Source organism: Macaca fascicularis, chromosome 13 (genome assembly GCF_037993035.2).
Source record: "Macaca fascicularis isolate 582-1 chromosome 13, T2T-MFA8v1.1".
NCBI classification, from domain to species: Eukaryota; Metazoa; Chordata; class Mammalia; order Primates; family Cercopithecidae; genus Macaca; species Macaca fascicularis.
In genome coordinates, this window is record NC_088387.1 from 104,721,830 (window position 1) to 104,744,454 (window position 22,625).

The 22,625-nt window shown below is 36.2% G+C and overlaps 1 protein-coding gene and 1 long non-coding RNA gene across 3 annotated transcripts in view; one reads left to right on the forward strand and one right to left on the reverse strand.

Annotated features, from left to right (window-relative positions):
* Positions 1–1,577, reverse strand: part of VSNL1 (visinin like 1) — a 114,743-nt gene extending 113,166 nt beyond the window's left edge. Inside the window, exon 1 of the mRNA XM_065527383.1 lies at positions 1,239–1,577. Coding sequence (XP_065383455.1) covers positions 1,239–1,410 — 172 coding nt within the window. The 5' untranslated portion in view covers positions 1,411–1,577. The remainder of the gene's footprint in view (positions 1–1,238) is intronic.
* On the forward strand, positions 167–22,585 carry LOC135966876 (uncharacterized). Of its 2 annotated transcripts, none has more exons than XR_010580564.2 (3): positions 167–664; positions 10,885–11,187; positions 22,474–22,585. It is a non-coding gene; the product is annotated as an uncharacterized lncRNA (long non-coding RNA). The 2 variants fall into 2 exon arrangements; XR_010580563.2 differs by lacking the exon at positions 22,474–22,585 and adding an exon at positions 14,750–17,200.
* Positions 22,586–22,625: the final 40 nt, after the last annotated feature.

Below are 22,625 nucleotides of genomic sequence, written 5' to 3' on the forward strand. Positions count from 1 at the left end.
GCCTCCGCCTCTCCAGGCACCCCCTCCCCTTTCCTCTCTTCCCTCCTCCCTCAGCTCCGCAGCCCCAGCTAGGAGAACTCGGGAGCCTGTGACCAAAAGCCGCCTGGCGATGGCGCATGCTCAGTCGGAGGGGCTCGGAGTTTCCGCGGGTGGATTCCACGTCTCCAGATTTTAGCAGAAACTCAAAAGGAAAGTAGATAGGAAAAGGGAGTCCGACTATCCGAGCAACCTGCACCTGGACTGGCGCGAGGGAGTGCGGGTTGGGCTCGCCACGCCCCGCGGTTACCGAACCTGGTGGCTGAAGGCCGAGGGCAGAGATGGAACACGTGGAGCCGCTTTTCCCGCTGCTCTCTGTCCTAGCCGGCCCCCGGCCCACCCTTTGTCAGGCTGTAAGGTGAAGGAGAAAACTGCAGAAATCTCCGAAGGAAGACTTCCCAGCAAGCTGTGAGCTCGTCTACCTGGCTTACTGAAGGAACGGTTATGGTGGTCATTTTGTCATGGGCCATTTCATCCGAGGGTCTTTTGCAGGAGTATTGAGAGCCGGTTCCTCCAGCACCCAGTGCCCCGGACAGTCTCAGTCCAGAACGGCGTTGGAAAAATGTGTGTTAAAAGGAGATGGGATCCGAGGCTTCTTGCCCTGTGTACCCTGAGGCAAGCGCATTCTGTATGCACTTAAGTGTTTTAAAAATATGCTTTGCATCTGGGGTGGGAGGGGGTGGGTGAAAGGGCGGGAATGAACCATTTTGCGAATCCACGTTTAAGGGCTCTGATTAGGCCATGGTATAAAGCCCCGTTTGTGTCCTTGAACAACTAACAGGTTTGCCAGTCCTCCCCCGGCTCCCCATTGGCCTGCCCCAAAGCCTAGAAGGCTTGGCAAGGAGTAGTGCCCAATAAATGTTTGGTCGGTCGCTTCCCTACCAGAAAAGCAGGGAGAATTCCCAGGTGTTCCCAACCAGACCAGTTTCCTCAAGTGTGTATGTTGAACCTGCACTCATTCAACAATTATTCACTGAAGACTTTACAAAACTATTAGAAACTCTTTCATACTTTGGGAATAAGTGCGGTTAACAAAACCCCCCTCCTGGGCTTTACATTCAGGTGGGAGTTTTATTTTCAAGGGAGGGAAGTTTTGGTGGCGCGATGAAGTTCGACGTTCTCCTTAAAGCAGAGCGCTGTACAATTTGCACAGCGTCTTCACACACCTTATCACGTTCAGGAAAACTATAGAGTTGACCTACCCTTCGGTGCTGGGGGACACCAAGATCGTCTCCCGTGGCAAATGAGCTCTAAATTGACAAATCTCCAGCTGCTCCTGGTTCCAAGTCGAGGAGTCCAGCTTTGAACAAACTTGAGACTACTTAAGTGGGCACCAGGAGAAACTCCGCCAGACAAGTCTGTGGCTACCGACATGCTAAGTGAAGGCCTCAGGCAGTGACGCCTAAGCCTCACTCACTGCCAACCTGGCCAGCCCAGAACCCAGGAACTGGCTTCCCGGGAGGGACGCCTAGGGGAGGTTGCGCCGAGAAGGGACGCGCTCTCGGGACTCCCGGGACACCGCCCGCGGCTCTTCCCTCACTGCAGGGCTCTTCCGCCGGTGCTGGTGACCGTGGAAACCCGGAGCGCGGAGTCGCGCGGACCAGGGCGCGCGGCCCCGGCGCGCTGCGGCAGCCGAGGAGGTTTAGAATCTGGCGGGCTCCAGCCCTTGGCTCTGGAGCCGCAGTGCGCACGGCGCTGCGGGACTCCCGGGCGCGCTGGACTGTTCCTGTTCCCTGGGACCGGCGGGGGGAGTCCGTTCTGAATAAGTCACTTCTTCTTTTTAGCTAGAAAAACGACCTTCAAGGCTTTCAAAATCTCGTCTTTGGTCGATTTCCCCTACTACAGCATTTTACGCTGGGTTCTCTGGTTTCTCTCTCGAGAACAGCCTCCGCACTGTAATCTGTCAGCATCAACCCAAAGGGTCATGATGCCATTTCTCCGCTTTAACGAGATGTACCTATTTATTGCACCCTGGAGGTCTCTTTCGTGGCGGCGTTCGATTTTAGATAACTTACTTGCAACTTGTGTTTAGGAAAAAATGTACACTGATACTTTAAACCATGCTCTGTTGTAGGGTACGATTGACATCGATGCTTGCCCTTTTGTAAAGCAGCTTTGTCTAAGTGGGCGGGCAGATTTTTAAAGTTCCATTTGCACTGCAGCGCTGTTTGCGTCCTAAATGCGATATTGTAATGTTTAATATCCAGCTATTATGTAACTTTTTCTTTTTCAGCTTCTAATATTTTGTTGTGGTTTAATTTTTTTGGCTTGCCTTTTAGTCCAGTTGTATATACGAAGTCACAGTAAGAAAGCCAATTCTAAGACTCCTAAGGGAATTGTCGTTTAAATTACAGAAGGCAAATCCCCTCTTTAGGATGGGAGAATGTACTTGAAGGGAGGAATGTGGGAGGGTCCCTAAGAAGTGAGGGAGCCCGCTCTTCCTCCTTCAGGCATTTGCTGATGGCACTGGTGATCACAAAAAGGGAGATTGCGCTGCCGGGCGCTCCTGTTGTAGAGGGACTGGAGCACTGCCCCATGCTGAGTGAAGAATGCCATCAGCTTTACCAGTTGTCCCGTTACCTAAGGCCAGGTCCCCAACTCTACAACTTTCCCACACTGGATTTTTTTTGTGGGGGGGGGTGGGGGGTATAGAGGAGGAGGAGGAAAGTGCTGTAGGTAGGGGCTTGTTTCTTTCTTCCTGTGTATCTGGTGGAATCCTAAATTAACCAGAAATAACTGAAGATCTATTTTTCTTCCTTCAGTTGCAAATTATGTTCTTTATAGAAATTTCTAGCCTTACTTCCACCTTATTTCTTCCCAGATTCAAACAAACAAATGAACAAACAAAACCAACAATAACTTTTCAGGTGTACAACACTCCATATAATATTCCCACTAGCTTTGTGACGTGGACGAATTGAAAATGGAGAATGATAGTAAAAGTGTGAAATGCTAATAGTGTAACAGGTCTAAGCTCGTAGTCCTGGGAACTCATGGTAATATTATTTATTAGAAATATTTGTGTGTAAAATATATGAGCCAAGAAGGGTGGAACTTAAGGCATGGGGATATTTTTTTAAAAATTGGAAGAAAAATTGAAAGTCATTATTAGAAAATGAAAAGAGACAGGAACTGAAGAATGGATTTATACTTGTTTATTCTTAAAGAATAATGATAGTAATTTACTTCTATGGATAGCATATCCTTATTCCAAAAGCAAAGGGTATTAATCATTACAGAAAAGATGTGTTATGTAAGATAATTATGTTACGTAAGTTTTTGGGGTTTTTTTGTTTGTTTTTTTGTTTTTTTTTGAGAGAGAGAGAGAGACAGAGAGAGGGATCTCTCTCTGTTGCCCAGGCTGGAGTGCAGTGGCAGGATCATAGCTTATTGTAGCCTCAAACTCCTGGGCTCAAGTGATCCTCCCGACTCAGCTTCCCAAGTAGCTGTTACTACAGACACACCACCACGCTTGGCTCATTTTATTACATTTTTGTAGAAACGGACGTCTTGCCATGTTGTCCAGACTGGTCTGAAACTCTTGGTCTTAAGCAGTCGTCCTGCTTTGGCCTCCCAAAGTGCTGAGATTATAGGCAAGAGCCATCTTTTCCAGTCCTATTCTGACTTTTTAAATCTTTTTTTTTTTTTTTTGAAAGATGTAGATAGACCAACAAAATAAAATAACTTCCCTAACGTCAAATAAGAAGTATCTCTTAGAATACAGCCCTACAGCATTTTTTTTCTGACACATAGAATATTTCATTGTATATGTCTGTGCCCCTTCTACATGTTTTTCTAAAATACTGAAAAAAATGCAAGACCATGATGCAGCGATTCCCATGCAGTTAATGGGCAAGTTTTAGGCATCCTTCTGCAGAGAAGGGAATAAAAACTCTAGTTTTAATGAACTTGATTGATCATGTCTCTCAGTCCTCCTCTGATTTCACTCTGTAATCCATGACTGGATCTAAATTCAGTCTGAAAGATCACTCTGTGTCTATAGACACTAATTTCCTTAAAATTTGGACAATCCACAATAAAAATTGCGTAAGGCCCTGCCGGATGAATCACCACGAAAGATTTGAGTTTCCTGGAAGTTTCTTAGGGCCTCAGAAATAGTCATAGCAAATACAGGTAGTGTGCAGTCTCAAGAATAGAAAATACTTTATTCCATTTTCTCTTCTACTATTTGGCCTGACATATAGATTCATAGCAGTGCTCTGAAGCTGGAAATTTTTACCATTATCATTAGTGGCAACACTCCATAAATGATGATAATAGAATTGCACTGTGCATGAGACCTGTTTTTTTTCATTAATGACTTTTTAGGTGTCTTTATTGCTAGGCTATACTCTTTTTCAGTTGTGTGAATAGCCATTGCAGATAATATCATGGATCCATTTTGGGGGACCTTGGTAGTTGGAAACCATTGGGTTCAAAAGGGTCTTCAAAAACCCTTCTTGCCTAAAGCAGATCTTACTGACGTGTTTCTCCCTTTAATCTGTGTTTTCTTTAATCTAGAGTTTTTAATTAAACTCTCAACCTCAACAGGGAATCTTAGCATAAAATTTAAGAGAAAATACAAATAGTGATTTTTATGCCCCCTCAGAGAAAACCAACTAAAACAAACCCACATTTTTTTTAACCAAATAGTTTAAAATTTTTATCCTGCCTGAAGGAGGAAAGAAACAGTGGGATCCCTCATTTATTTATTTGTATTCTTACCGCATATATCCTTTAGAGTTCATTTTATCATTCCTAAGGCTGTGTTAAAGAAGGGAAAGAAGGATCACTGGTGTTCTTAAATCCAGACATTCACCCTACTCTCCACTTTCTCCTTTAAAACTACCTATAGAGCATCTTCATGTTAATTTGTTACAGATGCCTCAAACTCAACGTCTCCAAATGATTTTCTCCCCTGCCCCTCTGCCTCCTTGGATCTGTTCTTCCCCCTGTGCTGCCTAGCACTTTGACGATGCCCACTATCAACCTAGTCCTCTAAATTAGAACTTTGGATGTTATCTCCGGCTTCTCCCTTTCTCTAATTCCCCATCACGTCATTAACTGAATCCTGTGAATTCCATTTTCTGAATGTCTTACAAATTCATTCTTCACTGCCACTGTATTAGTTCAGCCTCTCATCATCTCACTCTTGGAACACGTGTTCTTTCTCATTCTCCTAACTGTTGCAAATAAAATCGCCTCACTTCCTTGAATAAAATCATTAACTGGTTTCTCACTTTAAACAATATAAATTAATATTCCTTAGCACAGCATGCAAGATCATTTTCTGACTTTTGAGAGCCCCATCTCTTGCCACATCTTTTTAGTGCTCTATGCTCAACCATTCTGTGTTACCTGCAGTTTACCAATTATGTAATAATGTTTCACTTCTCCGCACTTGTCCATATACTCTTTCCCTTTTTCTGGAAACTCATCCTTCCCTTGTCTTGCCTTTAAGGGTCTTATTAATCCTTCAAATTCAGTCAAAAAATTATTTACCAGCAGAAGAATCTTTTCCTGCCACATAGCAGACAGTTTACAGAATTGTTGTGAAGATTAACCAAGATAGTATATATGAAAATACTTAACTAGGAAGGTCTGTTTAAACATAAGATACTATATAATGACAATACATCTATTAATTATTAAATAAAAGCTAATGCCTGCTTTTCATTTCAAAAGGCAAAATAATGTTACATTGATATGAGAAAAAACTCTCAAATCATTTTGATTGCATTTAAGGTTCTTAACTGTGATATGAAGAAACTTCGTCATTTTTAAGCATGAGTGTCTTCCACCTTGATTAAATTATTATCATGCAAATAATCCGCAAAGTATTTAAAAGCATTTATTAACTAAGTGATTTTTCAAGGACTTTTATTCAGTTATTCTTGTTTGTTTGTTTTTCTGGACATTAGGCATAAATTACAAATATAAAACTATATTAAAGTATCTTCTATTTTATAGCTTTTAAATGATTTTACTATTCTTATGTTATTTGATTCACAAACAGAGAACATTACCCCCATTTCATAGGTGAGATCAACTCCTTAGAAAGGCCATATTACTGAACATTATGAACCTGATCAAAAAAAAAAAAAAAAAAAAAGAAGAAGAAGAGAAAGGCCATATGCCATATTGTAATGCTTTCTAAAAAGTGAAGTGGTATAATGTGACGAAACTAGGTAGGGGCAACCCAGTAACGTAATACTAGTTATTCAGCAACTACTACCCTCCGATGCTGAGAAAAATGCGCTACTAGTTTCTATCTTTCCGAGTTTCAGGTTCTTGCTTGGGATGACAAGAACATGCAGTAATAGATTATAATTTAGGAAGAAGATGAATTACCAATACATACACTACTAGAGGAGAAAACCAAAAATATTTGGCTTACTTTGTTTTCCTTGATTAGGAAACCAGAGTATATAAAAACAAAAAGTCAAATAGTGTTGGTTATTCCACTACTAGTTCATAGTCTAAAATACCATGGAAAATTTTGCACTAAAATTAAAAATTATATACTTACTAAAGCATTTTATTTTTTTATTTTTTTCTGAGACGGAGTCTCGCTGTCTCCCAGGCTGGAGGGCAGTGGTGCGATCTCGGCTCACTGCAAGCTCCGCCTCCCGAGTTCACGCCATGCTCCTGCCTCAGCCTCCAGAGCAGCTGGGACTACAGGCGCCCGCCAGCACGCCCGGCTAATTTTTTGTATTTTTAGTAGAGACGGGGTTTCACTGTGTTAGCCAGGATAGTCTCGATCTCCTGACCTCATGATCCACCCGCCTCGGCCTCCCAAAATGCTGGAATTACAGGCGTGAGCCACCGCACCCGGCTGCATTTTAAAAATTTATACATTTTACCACAAAACTCAGAGGCATCAAGGAATTCATTTTTATTCATGTTGCTTGAAATATAACAAAGAAGGAAGAAATTCTATTGGAAAATCCTATGGAGTAATATTTCCGAGGCTATCTACTGATATTTGGTGATAGAGATGTGGTTTACTGTCTCATTTCAGACTGGTTTGGTGTATTTTGGATTTTAATGAAAGAAAATTAAAGTGAAATCAGTAAAACGTCATTTATAATTAGAGCATCTTCAGTTTTCTACACTGTACATAAATAGAATTTCCTTGTTTCTTTCTTTTGTTTTTTTTCTTGTTGTTGTTGAGACAGGTTGTCACTTTGTTGCCCAAGTGGCCAGAGTGCAGTGGTCCAATCATAGCTCACTGCAGCCTCAAACTCCTGGCCTCAAGTGATCCTCCTGCTTCAGCCTCCCAAGTAGCTAGCACTAAGGCATGCACCCCATGCCTAACTAATTTTTTAAATTTTTTGTAGAGATGGAATCTGGCTAGGTTGACCAGATTATTCTTGAACTCCTGGCCCCAAGCAATCCTCCTGCTTTCACCTCCCAATGTACTGGGATTACACATACATGATTTTATTTGAAAACAAAATTTCATTGCTAATTTTTAATGTTTAAATCACAGAGGGACTAGAAGAGTCATAACTAAGGGTAAAGAGAATTGGAAGAAAAGTTTTTACAGTCACATTAGAAGAAATAAACACTTGAACTAGAAAAGTAGCAGTGGAGATGGAAAGTGTATGAATTTGATATTGTTAGAGTAGGATCAACAAAATTTGATAGTTGATTATGTGTATCAGAGAAGGTTAAGTCAAATGCAATTATAAGATTTGGAACTGGAACATTGGGAAAACGGTATTGATTTTAGTAAAAACAGAAGTGCAAGTTTGGAGAAGAGGAGAGCAAGAGGATTGACTTAACTGCTAGACGTGTTTCCTGCATTTGAAAGGCTGTTGGCACATATAGGTGGCGAAGTCCAGCAGACCTCAAGAAATTGCAGGTATGGAACTTGGGTGGGAGGTCTGCACTAGAAATATAGAATTGGTGGTTATTCATGTACAGGTAATGGCTGTAGCCAGAGAAGAGATTTGATTGACAAAGGAGGAGTTTAGAGAGAAGAGACAACAAGAGTAAAACTTAAAGAACCACCAAAGTTTAGAAAAAAGGAATTTGGAAGAGTTGATTGTGCACTTGTTATTCTCCCTACATATTTGTTTGCAAATTCCTAGAAAGTAGTAACAGTTTTACTGATTTTAGTATAGTCAAACAGCACTTAGAATATTGTCTGTAAGAAAGTATTTGCAAGATTAAAATGACGATGTGTATTTAACCCAGATAAAGTAGGACATGGTCTGTTAATAACAAAAATAGTAATTTGTTTCAAATATATGCATGTTGGTTAAATTGTTTTAGAAAATTTTAATATTTAATTAAATTGATTAATAACTTTTCATATACACACATACATATGAACATATATGTGTTTATCATTATCTGTCTATCTAACTTTTTATTTTCATATTTGGAGTCTGTAGTAGATATTTTTGGAGAAGTATGCCTAGCCCACAAGTCAACAGTTCCGTTGCCTCCAAGAGAGTCTAAAGAAACAGGTTCCTGACTGCTGTTTGTTCTGAACACTAGAACCTAGCTAGACCAATTGGGTTTTTTTCTTATGAATTTTTTTTTTCCTGAGGTGGGGGTCTCGTTATGTTGCCCAGGCTAGTCCCAAACTCATACAAAATGACTGATATCCTTATAAGAGAAAAAAACACAGAGACCCAGAAAGACACAGGCAGGGAGAATGCCGCGTGAGTACAGGGGCAAAGACTGGAATTATGCGCAAGCCAGAGAACACCAGAGATTTCCAGCAACCAGAAGCTAGAAGTGGCATGGAACAAATTCTCTCTCAGAACCCCCAAAAGAAATCAATCCTGGTGATACTTTGATTGTAGACTTCTGGCCTCCAGAACTGTGGGAGAATACATTTTTGTTGTTTTAAGCTTCCAAGACTGTGGTATTTGTTGCAGCAGCCCTAGGAAACTGGTGTAGAGGACAATCGCATTTAAATACAGCATGTGGGTGTTAGGTTTACAGTAAAGAATATTCTGGCAGTGCAATAATAGAGTTTTCTTTTCTACAAATATACAGCCCCCCCCCCTTTTTTTTTTACTGTGAAAATTGCTGAAGTTTGAATGAAGAGATGTGGATTCAAAAACCAACTCTGCTACTTATTAGATGTGGTCTTGGGCAAATTACTTAAGTTCCCTTCATGTTCTGATCTCCTTATTTATAAATTGGGAAAGATTAAAAAGTGAGCTCTATGGTTCAAAAATTCAAGATATTGGGCATCTAAGAAATTCCGGATAATAAGTTAATAGTGCTAATTTCCGTCTAAGATGATATTGAGCCAGTTTCTTCCAATGCAAAACTAAATTAAATTCATGGTTTTAGTCTTATTTAAAATAATTTCCTTAGAGACCTTTCATTATTGTTGCTCATGGAAATCAGATTAGGTATACTGATCACAGTACCACTGCTAGAAGTAATTCAAATTCTGCTTAAGATTTCCTAGGCTAATTTATGGATGTCTGAATAAAATTCAGTATTAATAGCACTGTAATGTTAAACAATATTTTGAAATTAGACTTATATAACACCTTGCCAATGATCCATATAATGTCATTTTTTTTTTTTTTTTTTTTTTTTTTTTTTTTTTTTTTTTTGAGACGGAGTCTCGCTCTGTGCCCAGACTGGAGTGCAGTGGCCGGATCTCAGCTCACTGCAAGCTCCGCCTCCCGGGTTTACGCCATTCTCCTGCCTCAGCCTCCCGAGTAGCTGGGATTACAGGCACCCGCCACCTTGCCCGGCTAGTTTTTTGTATTTTTTAGTAGAGACGGGGTTTCACCATGTTAGCCAGGATGGTCTCGATCTCCTGACCTCGTGATCCGCCCATCTCGGCCTCCCAAAGTGCTGGGATTACAGGCTTGAGCCACCGCGCCCGGCCTCATATAATGTCATTTTTAATAGACTATTTTTTAGAGCAGATTTAGGTTCACAGCACATATAATGTTTTTAGAAACATTCATTGACTGAATTCTGGTTGTATAGATTGTAGTACAGTATTAGAAGTTCAAACATTTTGATTGTAGATTGGTTAAAAATAAGACTAAATAACATTATTTAACATGTTATATATCTTAATATTCATAAGGGACATGTCCTAAGGCTTTCCCGACTCCCCAGTATGTGACTATTACTCTAGGACAAAATTACTTTGTGGTAAATGGCCATACTTTTGCCTGTGAGTATTAAATCAGATGAGAAATAACAACAGCAAAGCTACATTCAGCTGCACATACCACGTGATCAGCTGACTAAACTTACTAATTTAGTTAACTGCAAGCAACAGCTTTACAGTTGCATAAAATTCACATTTGTGCTTTAGCAAAATAACATATTACTACCTGTCATGATAACCTTCAGAGTCATTTACAAATAGATACAGCCCAAATATTAAATCTGTAATGGTTACATTCTATGGAAATCCTGCTACCTGAAAACTTAATGAAAATTTTCATACATCATTGTACAACTTGAAAAAGAAGTAGTTGAAACTTGACAGCATGACCATTTTGAAAGCTGTTTGAATCTGATGGATTAAGGCCCATTTTAAATGAACTAAAATTTACTCTTTGGTATTTATGCCTTCAACACTCACTTTTAAAAATAGGCCTTTATTAAGACTTCTAAATAGATTGAAGCTCTTTCTCCCATTATTGAAGATAACAGATCTATCAATCTAAGAGAATGGATCATTAATATTATTTATGCTTGTATTCTTTTTATCCTAAAAAACGTGTGGATAATTTCTCACTTTAGTCTACAGGAAAGAATATAGTAACTCAATATATGTCTTTTTCTTTTCTTTTCTTTCTTTCTTTCTTTCTTTTCTTTTTTTTTTTTTTTTTTTTTTTGAGACAGGTTCTCACTCTATTTCCCAGGCTGGATCCCGTGCAGTGGCACAATCTCGGCTCAAAGCAGCCTCAACCTCTTGGGCTCAAGTGATCTTCCCACCTCAGCCTCCCAAATAGCTGGGACCACAGGCATGTGCCACCACACCTGGCTCATCTGTTTATGTCTTTAGGAACATCAGTATTCATCTGAGGAGTCAGTGCCTCTCGGAAAGCTGCCAAAATAACTTGTAGGGTCACTTAAAAACTAATTAAGAAATCTTTACCCAGGAACATTAAGGGAGTTAAGATAAAATGTTCCCGATGCTGTCAGGTGAGTGTGCTTTTTATTTCCTTCTCTGAATATTTCTTTTTGGTCCCTGCTATAGCAAGGCGTATGCTGTTACTTGGTGGCACATTTTATTCAAATAGTATAAATGAGCAGAAAGGTGCCAAAGATGAATGTCCTGAGATTTATGATAGAATCTTCTCCGGAGAGAAGAGAATTGTACTCTTTGGTAGTTATGGTGACACTCTTCTTCTGTGAGATGAACTGGGAATGGGGCAAGAAACAGGTAGTATCAGTCAGTGATTTCTGATCAGATCCTATGCCTGGAGTTAGATGAATCTGAGCAGGGCAAGATCCTCTCAAAGATCTGACTTACTAAGAGCATGTCCAGACAAAAGTTATCCCCCAACCTGTAGTTTATAGTATTCCTAGAGCTCCACTCAAATTTGTACCCCCAAATGACGAATTGTACAATGGAATTCCACAGGAAGATTCAGATTACAATGCGTTGCTTAATTTGTATAACTGTGAATTTTCTACTTATTCTTTAAGGTCTTGTTTAAATCCCATGAAGACTTCCCTGCTTATCTATCCCAGGGTGATATTTTCTTCATTTCAATTTCTAGTAGTCTTAATATGAATGGAATATTCAATGAAATATCACCAGGACACATAGTTCTTCTTTTAGATTTTAGTATCCAACAATATGGTAAAGCTACTTATTACAGAAACTGTGTCTTATATATTTACTTTGTATCATTCAGAATGCTAAGTTCCTGATTCATAATAGAGCTCAACATTATTTGGTTGATTAATTACTCTTTCTCTTTAGTTTTCATTCTCAGTGGGTTATTTTTCTATGATTTTACTATCTAGAAGAATTAACATTCCATTGGAAATTCTGATAATTGGGAAGATTATTTTTATAACTTGATAATTTTATTTCATAATTGATATTATGATACATAATTCTATACTTACAGAACCAAAAACAGTAGAAAACAGTTGTTTTTATAGTAATTCTAAAGTGAAAAAAATTTAAGTAATTTTATTTATTTATTTTTTATTGTTAGTTGACAAATTATGAATGTGATGTTATGGTAAATGTATGGAGAGAAAAGTTGACATGTCCCAACAAGTGATTATATTTCTTAATATATGAGGTATTTTATAATATGTTGGAATATACTATGAAAGTATTTAAGAAAAAGTGACTGTGTGTTTAAGTTAATTTTCATGAATATAACATGATTAGATTGACGAATGAAAACACATAAGACTTGACAGGGAATTTCTAGATTTGTATGACTGGGAACAGTTTTTAGAATTGGCAATAGACACTGGTGAATGTGCTTTTGGCAACTAGTATAATCATTTGAAAGCCAAGAAATATGTTTATCTTCTTTCTTAGGTAGTGGTCCTCCTTTTTTGCTACTGACAAATGAAGGTTGCGCTAGACTTTATTTTATTCTTTGAGTCATGGAATTGTTCTGTTGCCCAGGCTCGGATGCAGTGGTACAATCATGGCTCACTGCATCCTCTGACCTATCCCGGCCCAAGCAATCCTCCCACCGCAGCCTCCTGAGTAGCTAGGACCACAGGTGCGTGCCGCTATGCCAGGCTAATTTTTAAAATTTTTTGTAGAGATGGGTCTTCCTGTGTTGCTCAGGCTGGTCTTGAACTCCTAGCGTCAAGTGATCCTCCTTCCTTGACTTCCCAAACTACTGGGATTAGAGGCATGAACCACCATGCCTACCTGACTTTATTTTTTCTCTAACTGTTCATTAGGTAGCTTCCCTGAAACTGATCATAGCTTTCCAAGGTCTTGGTAAAAATTTAAATAGTTTTTCCCTTTCATTCTTTTTAAGGAAAATTCCACATATGTTTTTATGTTTTAAGAGTGATTGTCTATATGGAGACAATATTGATTATTTGTCACCTACCTGTACTTAAACTAATTTTTGTGAAATTAGTTCCCAAAATCACAAAATTAACACTTACCATATTAATCAATCAATAAAATATCTTCAAGGAGTTTCTAATTAAAAGTATTTAGATGACAGCAAATCTCAGTAAAAATTTTGGCAGCTTGCAATACAGTCAAAATGAGACTACATCAAAGCAGGGATCAAAATTTGAGATCATTTTTTAAAACCAAGCCAACCACACTAGTAGAAAGAGGTAAGAGGTTTATTTTTCATCAAGTGTTAAGAGGTTTCTATGCCCACAAAGAATTTATAGATATCATCTGATGGTATATATAAGTAGAACAGAGTATAAATTATATCATTTTTCCCATGATGATATATAGTTAGAACAACATTAATAGTGGTGAAAAGGAGGTGGAAGAATGCAGTTCTGATGTTTCTGCCCTTCATAACCATGCCAAATCATTTTAATATGCATATGAACATGAAATCATCTGCATTTGTAATCCTTATCTGCTGTGGAACTCCATTTATGCTTTTTCAACTAGCAGTCTAGAGCAATAGCACTTTCTTTGACGCAATATGTTTAAATCCAGATTTCTCACCTTCATCCTTATGATATACTTTCAGGCAAGTTCAACCTCTCTACTCTCCTCTGACATTAATTTTATGTTTATTTTTCTAATCAACTGGGCTTGAAACCTTGAAATAATCACAGATTTCTTACCCTCAAAGAAGCTGTAACAAAGTTCTAATGAAAATTTCTAAAATATATTATTCCTATGGTCAATACTACAATACAGATTCTTAACATTTCTGGTTATATTATTTCAATGTCTTCTAAACTAGACCAATTTTTCCTAGAGATGGTGTTCTCTTGCTTCTGATTCATGCTAAATTGGCTACTATATAAATTTTTAAAAATTGTATTTACATATATCATTTTCCTGAAACAAACACACAAATATCATCTTGCCTGTGGCATGAAGTTCACCTTTTCTTAGCTTTGGCATGCAAGGTTCTGAACACCCTGACCTCAGTCCCTTTCCCTCCTCCCATCCTTTTTTTCTCTCCATTTCCTCCCTTCCCTCATTCCTCCCTTCTGCCTTTCCTCTCTTTTTCTTTCATTCTAAAAATAGAAAACACAGATAGAGAAGGATATCATTCATAAATGTACAACATAATGAATTATCACAAAATGAACACACCACTCAGGTAAAGAAGTGGAAAGCTAAAGCATGATAAATTTTGGGGTGCAGAGCCCATATTTCTTATGATCTTTACTACTCTATATTGGCTGTCAATAGATTTCTGGCCTTCTTAAAATGCTTACTATGATTTTAGTGTAAATTTATACAAGTTTATAGTGTTCATTCCTAAAAGCAATAGAAAAAAATCAAAATAAACCAAAAAGCCTGAATTTTGAGCTTGTTTTCTTGCCAAAGTTTGAAAACCTTTCTCATTAAAAAAAAGTGCAAAATAGTTTTGTAATTCTACTGAATCTTTGGCAAATTCAGTTAAGGCACATTTTTGAGCAGTGCAGTGAGTGTAGTTTTGACTACTGTATATGCAAACTCTTATCCTTTTCTTATATGCCTTTCTTGTAGACGGCATAGGGTTACAGAAAGGGCTAGTGGTGAATGATGCTACATTTCTGTTTCTTGTCTTCTATTTCTCAGTCCCTAATACCAAAGTCTCCTGCAGACATCTGAGATACTTCTTTTGGAGTTTAAACTGGCATATTTTGGTTCCACATTGAAGTTCCTGACAAAATTTGACCTCGTATTAGTACTTCAACAATGGATAATTATGGTCTGAGGCACTTCATCTATGAATCAAAGTCGGTAGAGGGAGTATTTCCTGCAACGACATGCAGCAATTGACTGAAATAGTTCTACCAGTTTGGAGTGTAAAAGTAGAAAATATGATGCTGCTATTACATTGCTAAGCAAGCAGAAGGATATTCAACAAGGAACTGTATATATATTTAAGTACTCATGACTACAAGCCTATACCTATCGAAAGACGAGCCCTGTATCCAGAACAGTGATGAGCACATATTCTGTACTAAGTATCGTTTGAATGAATTTTTTTATATGTATTTGTACCCGACAGAGATTTTATATGCAAAAATCAAAAAAAGAAAATCCTCTATGTCTTTTTATACTTTACTTTTTAAAAAAAATACAACACCTGGATTGTTGTAGAGCATATTAGTTAAAATTCTATTTATAATCCCTTGATTCATTATATTACTTATACATTACATATATAATATATAGTATCATAATTAGCATGGCTTGGAAATATATGCTCATTTTGCTGCTTCTTCTCTTTCTTACCTTTTTGTTTTTCACATACAAGAAGGAGGGTCATATATGTATGTTATCTCTTTACTCTAATCATGATTACTATGGTTCTATTCCTGCCTAGATACACATTATATTCCAAGCCCAGCTATTGCCTTGTTTGCATGTTTCTTGAAGAAGGCATTGTAACTTTAACCAAGCAGCCCGTATTCTGTATCTATGTTTTTCTAGGTTATTGTCCAAGGTGTGGGCTAGATAACTTTTAAGAAAGTCATTTCTAGAGTCCCTCTGAGTGGTCTCCAGAAATCACGGATTTAGCTTTTGGAAGTTGATATGAAACTACAGTTAAGCGGGTGATGAGCATGAATGACCTCTGGCAAAATTGCAAAGCAACTTTCTTCTCTATTCATAAGTACTATGTAAAACAAATATTACATATATAATGAGTATGTATCAGATTGCATTTCAAAATTAAACATGTTGATCCTATTTTTTTCCCCACATAGGGCATAATTATCTTTGAGAAACTATTAAAAATTAGGGAAAAGGGTATCCTTTAACAGAATTGTGTGACAACACATTGCAGTGTGCACTAATGTCTCTCCCCAGTTCCCAGTGTTACATTTCCTTCTCTACTTTCTATGATTCTTGGCTCTTTTTCTGCTAGACCCCTTCAAATATCTGCTTAAGGGTATCAAGGCCTTGGTCACATTTTCTTTCACTAATTCTCCTCTTAAAAGGTCCACTGATGCTAAATTCAGTTATGTGGAATATACCAAACCCATTAATTATAATTAGAGAAATCCTGGGATACATACTACATTCAGGATAGGCAAGTTACTATATCATAATCTCTATTTAGATTTAGTTTTTTTAAATATTGCACAGTGTCTTCCAGGCCTTTGTTTCTTTTCATCCTGATTGGCCAAGTCTTCTTGTAACCAGATTCCTTGAGTCAGTGGCTTTCAGATTAATTCATCTTTACTCTTACCTCTCAGTTTAATGTTAGAGCTATTTCCCCACTTTCTTTGTCTCTGACAAAGCGAGCTCTATTTTTTTGGACCTTAGGTTAAATTTTGTTTCTGGTTGAAACTACTCTCCTGAGGCTTCCTAGATCCTGTTTTTCAAGAATTTTTCAATCCTTTCCTCTGTGAAGCCTTCCTTGCCTATTCTGTATAGAATTTGTGTAATCCCTCTCTGAATTTCCACAGCATTTATTTTTTAACAGTACTTATTTTCTATATCATTCACTTGGTATATCTTCAAACTGACAATTAAAAAAATGTCTATCGTATGGTAGGTCCCATGCTAAATATAGGAAATATGTAGATAACCAAGTTAACTATTCCAAGTCTTAAAGAGCTAGTAATTTAGTGGAAGAGAAAGTATGTTACAACTAACCTCTATATAATTTTATAAGTATACAATAGATGTCTGAAATGCTATGGGAACATGGATGAATAATAGATTGGTATAGAAATAAAAGGAAGTTTTACATAAAACTATAGGCTTATATAAATTAAATGAATGAATATAACCTTTAAGACTCAGCTTTTGGGCACCATTTTTACCTGAAAGTCTCCCCTAAGTCTCCAGACTACATTTGATCCCCTTTCTTCAGTGGCTAGATATAAGTTTACTGTAGCATTTATTCTATTATGCTGAAATAAATTCTGTAAGTTTGTCTCCTTACTATACTCTACATTTCTGGGAAAAAAGACTGTGTATGATTTTGGATTCCTGATACCTAACACAATGCTTGTTGCATAATAGATGTTCAATAAATGTCTTCTGAACTGAACAACAAAACAACAAAAAACATGAATGTTTGGAAATTGCAAGTAGTTTTGTGTGGCAAATTGTGAGAGGCACAGGAGAGGAGAGTGAAGTGGCCAAAGATAAGGCTAAAAAATAGCTAGGACAAAGTTGTTAACCTGATTAGGCAATGTATTGTTGGTTATCCTTTTATATGCATATTTCTTGTTAGAATGCTTTCTTTAGAGACAAGGATTAAATCTTACATGTCAAAATATTTAATTCGGCATCAGGCACAGTTCCTTGCACATAATAGATGTTCAGCAAATCAAAGGAGAGTTAAATAATCAGATGACAGCATCCACTTAAAAGTACTTTGAAGATTATATTATGATTCAATGATTAGTCATGGATAGTAGGCAGTGACTATACTCTGTCCTAGATAATGATAGAGGGAGCATTCTTTTGATCCATTGTTTTCCTGTGAACAGAACCTATGTGCATTCTGAAATCATGAAACTATAAACAAACTTAAAACATTAAATAGCTACTTTTTTGTATGTGTTAAGTTTTGGACTCTCCACTCATAAAGAAGTATCAAATGAGATGAAAACTAACTACCACCAGTTTCTTTTTTTTTAAAATGAGGTTTTTGCATATGTCCTGGCATCAAATATAGAGTCTGTTGAATTGCCTGACTTTAATATTAGCTAGACAAACTGCCTGGCTCACTATAGCTATAAGCTTGTAGTAAGAATTGACTTAGATAGTATAAATAATATAAATTATTATTGAAACATAAGACAGAGTTTGATGCTGTACTATGCTGGCAACTCTTAACAACTGGTTTTCCAGAAAAAAAAAAAAGAAAAAAAGCTCTGATCTGTAGCATATGCTGATTTCAGTGATATAAATACTTCCATTATGAGCCATTTACAGTGATGTAAATACTTCCAAACTACCCATGTGAAGTTACTGAAATACGAAGTTAGGAAGAGATGCTAACAATCAACTCTTCTGAATCTGTAAGAGTCAGCTCAGCACACTACGAGTTTGGATAATAGCTATTGTAATTAAAAATGTTTTTAAATGAACATTGGCTGGGTGCTCAGGACTCTTCTAAATGCTTTATATACTGTATTTCATTTATTTTACTCAGCAACCTATAAGGTAGGTTCTACTTTTTAATTCCCATTTATGGGAACCTGTGTCTCAGAAAAACTAAATAATTTGCTCATATTACACATCAAAGAATAAGTGGACTATAGATTCAAAAACTTAGTTTGATTCAACTCTACTCCAACTACTATTCAATATTTCTTTCAGGATATAAAATTAAATTATGTTCAGCATAGTTTTCATGTTAAATGTATTTTTTTATTTAATGTCAATATATGTAATTCCTTGAAAACTTTAAGTAAAAGATAGCTATATAAATTTGCCACATCCAACTAAATATTTATGTGACTCATCTCAGGAAAAATCTTTACAAAAGGAGGAAATAATCTAAGTAATTTTAAGTTTATGTGATTAAAAAAGGACATTTTGTCATCTCAAAAATCTTGAAAAGATTTTTATAAAAGTCTAATTGGAAAGAACTCATAATTATTTTTAAAAAACGTGTTATTTGCAATTGCATGGATTCTAATAAAATACAAACTTTTGCTTTATTTCAGTGACAGAGTTCTTAAATTGTCGCTGAAATTTATTAGATTATCAAATGGATGTTGTAAATAGTGGAACATTCCACCTGTTTTTCCAATACTTAGAACTCAGGAAAAAGGTTATTTCTAATTAGCTAAGCATGCAGAAAATATAATAACATAATAATGAGGAGAAATTTAGAAGTTAAAGAAAAAGGTTAGTAAATAAAACTGTAGGTGTCTGAAGATGATTGTAAACTTTGGATCACTGCAGAAAACTTTCCCAAGACCTGCCACTATACTTTAGGCAAACGAAGCAGCATATGACCTAGACTGAAACTGCGAAGGGCTTTATACTTTTAAGGGATGACAAGAAGTTAAGTGCTGCAAGAAAGTAAGTTGTGTTGTGGGAGTGGATGTGGAAGCTGAAAAAAACAGTTTAGAACTGAACTATGAGGAACTTTCTATGTCAAATTAAAGTTTGTATTTTATTCTGTAGGGCATCAAAAGTTAAAAGAAGTTCTTAAGAAAGTAACAAAATGATTTAATATTCTATTAAGAAAAAAACTCTCGTAATGGTGTTGGGCAGAAGTTGAGAAGAGACTAGTAAAATGAAGATTGGTTTATTACAATATTCTCAGAAAAAGATAATGACGGATTGAAATAAAGATGATACATTATGGATAAAAGGGAGATTAATTTCAGGGTCATATTTGATGTAAAATCAACAAGATCTGATAAATGTCTATGTAGGAGATGCATTTTGGGGAAATAGTAAAACAAAAAAATAAAAAGTTTAGGCTAATACTAAGAGTTTTAGTTTAGGAGACTGAATAGATGATGATGTCATTAATGAACATTGAGGACAAAAAGGTGATTTACAGTTTAAAGCATTTGCACATATGTTGTCATATTTAAGATATTTATGTTACAAATTACCATTACTGCTCTAATAAAAACTTAATCTCATATGCAAATAAATGTACACAGTATCTTGATTTTATTTTCCCCTAGTGCTTACCATTGACTTGATGAAAAGTGCTTATTTGTGTTATTTATAACCATATTTATTTTAAATATTTTTAGTAAGTGATGATGTTTTCCTCTCTAACTGCTGTATTTAATTTTAATATTTTTGTTAGTGGTTCTTTTAACTATTTGAAATATATTTTATTATCTTTCAGTTTGAAACAAACTTTTAGATTTAGCATATTTATTCACCTCTTACATGATTTATTAAAAGAAGTAAAAGTAAAAAACTGCCATGTCACATTTCTGGTCCTACCATGAAACTTAAATGATGCTAAAACCAATATTTAAAGTCCATTTTGGACTCCTATGGTGTTATAGCTCAACATAGTTTTCATGTTAAATGTATTTCAACATGATTATAAAAGCAAGTCTCTAACGCATAACATTAAAGCAAAAATAACACAAAACAAGAAACTTAAGGCACTTTCAAGACACCATAAATCCATCTGAATTGGTAAATGAGTATTAACCGTGGAGTCATTTCATTTCTTTTAATTAACTGATGTACTTAGAGGCACTGGGGATACAAAAATTAATAAATCCTTGTGCTGATTAATGGAACCTAGTGGAGGGGACATATAAACAACCCAATACAATAAGACATTTTAAGTGTTCTACAGTTAGAAATAAATTGCTATAGGAAACCGATGACGATGCAAGTAATTCTGCTCAGGGATTGGCTACAGCAGGGAGGAGGAAGAGAAGCTTTCACAGAAAAGGTAACTTTTGAGTAGGGCCCTTTAAGGTTTAATAAGAAGTTGCCAGGAGGAGAAAGTGAAGGGCTTTGAGAACAGACATAAAAAAGCAAGAAAATAAACATTCTGGTGTAGGCAGCATGGGGGCAAATTGTTTCTTGTTTTTTTTTTTTTTTTTTTTTTTAAAAAAAAAAAAAAAAGAAAAAGAAGTTGAAAGAGTTAAGTAAGACCTAGTAGAATTTCTGATTTAACTCTAATAGGAGATTGTGTCATATCTTCAGTATGGGGTTTATCTCATGAACTCATTAATCCTTTTATTCATTCAGAGTTGAACTATAAGAAGACACCAAGCTAAAAGAAATCAGATAGATGCGGTCTTTAAAGCTCAGTTTACTGTTATTAAGGAAGGTCAGAACTTCAAAGGAAGGGTTGGGTAAAGCGATATAGAAAAATGTGACATTTGAAATGGGCTTCGAGGCATCGGTAAGATTTGGACAAGTCTCATTTATATTTTGATTATGATGAGTTGACACAATTTTTTGCATTTCTCACTTATAACTGGTTCATTTTCTAGGTGGCATTTAAAAAAATAAAGGAAAAAACCCACATAAACAGTGGTTTTAATAGGTATTGTTTGAAATGGCAGTGGCCGTTAGTATAATGTTTAAATAAGTAAATGCAAGAAAAGACTCTTTTTTTGGTCGTTATTGCTGTAAGTTTCTTCAGGATAGAGAAAATAACTATACGTTTCTGTGTCTTCGAGTCAAACAATTGTTGAGTTACATGTAATACTTCTGGGTTTTATTTGAATTTTAATCCTTAAACAATGTAGAGTTGTTAAATAATGATATGATGGAGATACAATTTGCCCTTCGGCAAACTAGCTAGCTGAAGAAATAATGAAACATCAAGTTCCAGATCAATCTAGCCTAGAAATCACAATCAATGGCATTTACTTTAGATTTTAAAAATCTTGATCCTAATATCATACTAGTTCATCAATTATATACACCTTAGCTATATGAGTCACCCCTTATGGGCTTACCATAGGCATAGAACAGAATGGATTAGAAAAGAATATAGATTTGTGGAAAATCTGAGATAAAAAAGCAATAGAACATTAAAATACACAGAAGTAGAACTTGGAGAATTCACTGATGTGGAATCTGAACCACTGCCACATTCTTATTTATAGTGTTAATGAAGTGCATATGCTGCAAGGCTTTCTACAAATTTAAGTAAACATTTCTCTAGAGGAATTTACATTGAAATAATCACAGTGTATCTAAGTATTTAAAAGACATGAAACTGGTGAACATCTTATTACCTAAAGTAGAAGGCTAGTTATATATTGCCATCTATGCTCCCATGGGTTCTGAAGTTAGGATTCCAGTTGCACATTATTATAAATTTTAACATAAAATGTGATATAAAACATACCAAGCTTGAAACAACCACCAAGGGGACTGAGGTGTTTATTACTGAGCACTAGTTACATGTTTCTTAAGAAACATGTATATAATAATAAACATTTTGAAAAATATTTTCTTTATGATTATAGAATTCACAAAAACCAGAATTGACTGGAAATCATAAATGATTCTCAAAGCAGGAAAAAAAAAACCCAAGAAATATCATCTAAAAATTTGTTAGTAGGTATGAGTCAGACTGTATTATTATTATGTTTACACTAAATGGAGTAGTTCAAACATACATTATTTTATCTCTAAATAATTTTATCCACAATATTTGAGAAGAAATCCCCACAGCCCATAGTAAACTATTTTTTTTTAGTCTTAAGTGAAGAATAATAATTATCCGGATAATAATTTCCACAGTTTTTCCTCAGATAGTCAGACTGTTAAATACTGGTGGCTTTCCCCCACCAAACACACTTTATTAGTGAAGTGGAAATATTAATATAATCCTAAATGCCGCTGGAATGATTAAAAAATTTTTCCATACACAGAGAGATTTGGTCTGGTGCTGACAGAACTACACGATTTTACTGGCGAGTCACTCGAGCGTTGTGGAGATGCCGTTTCTGAGGTAAACAAAATTTTAGAATTTAGAAAATAAAGTTGTTACCATTCACAAATTTTGTTTAAGTGAGAGATTCTA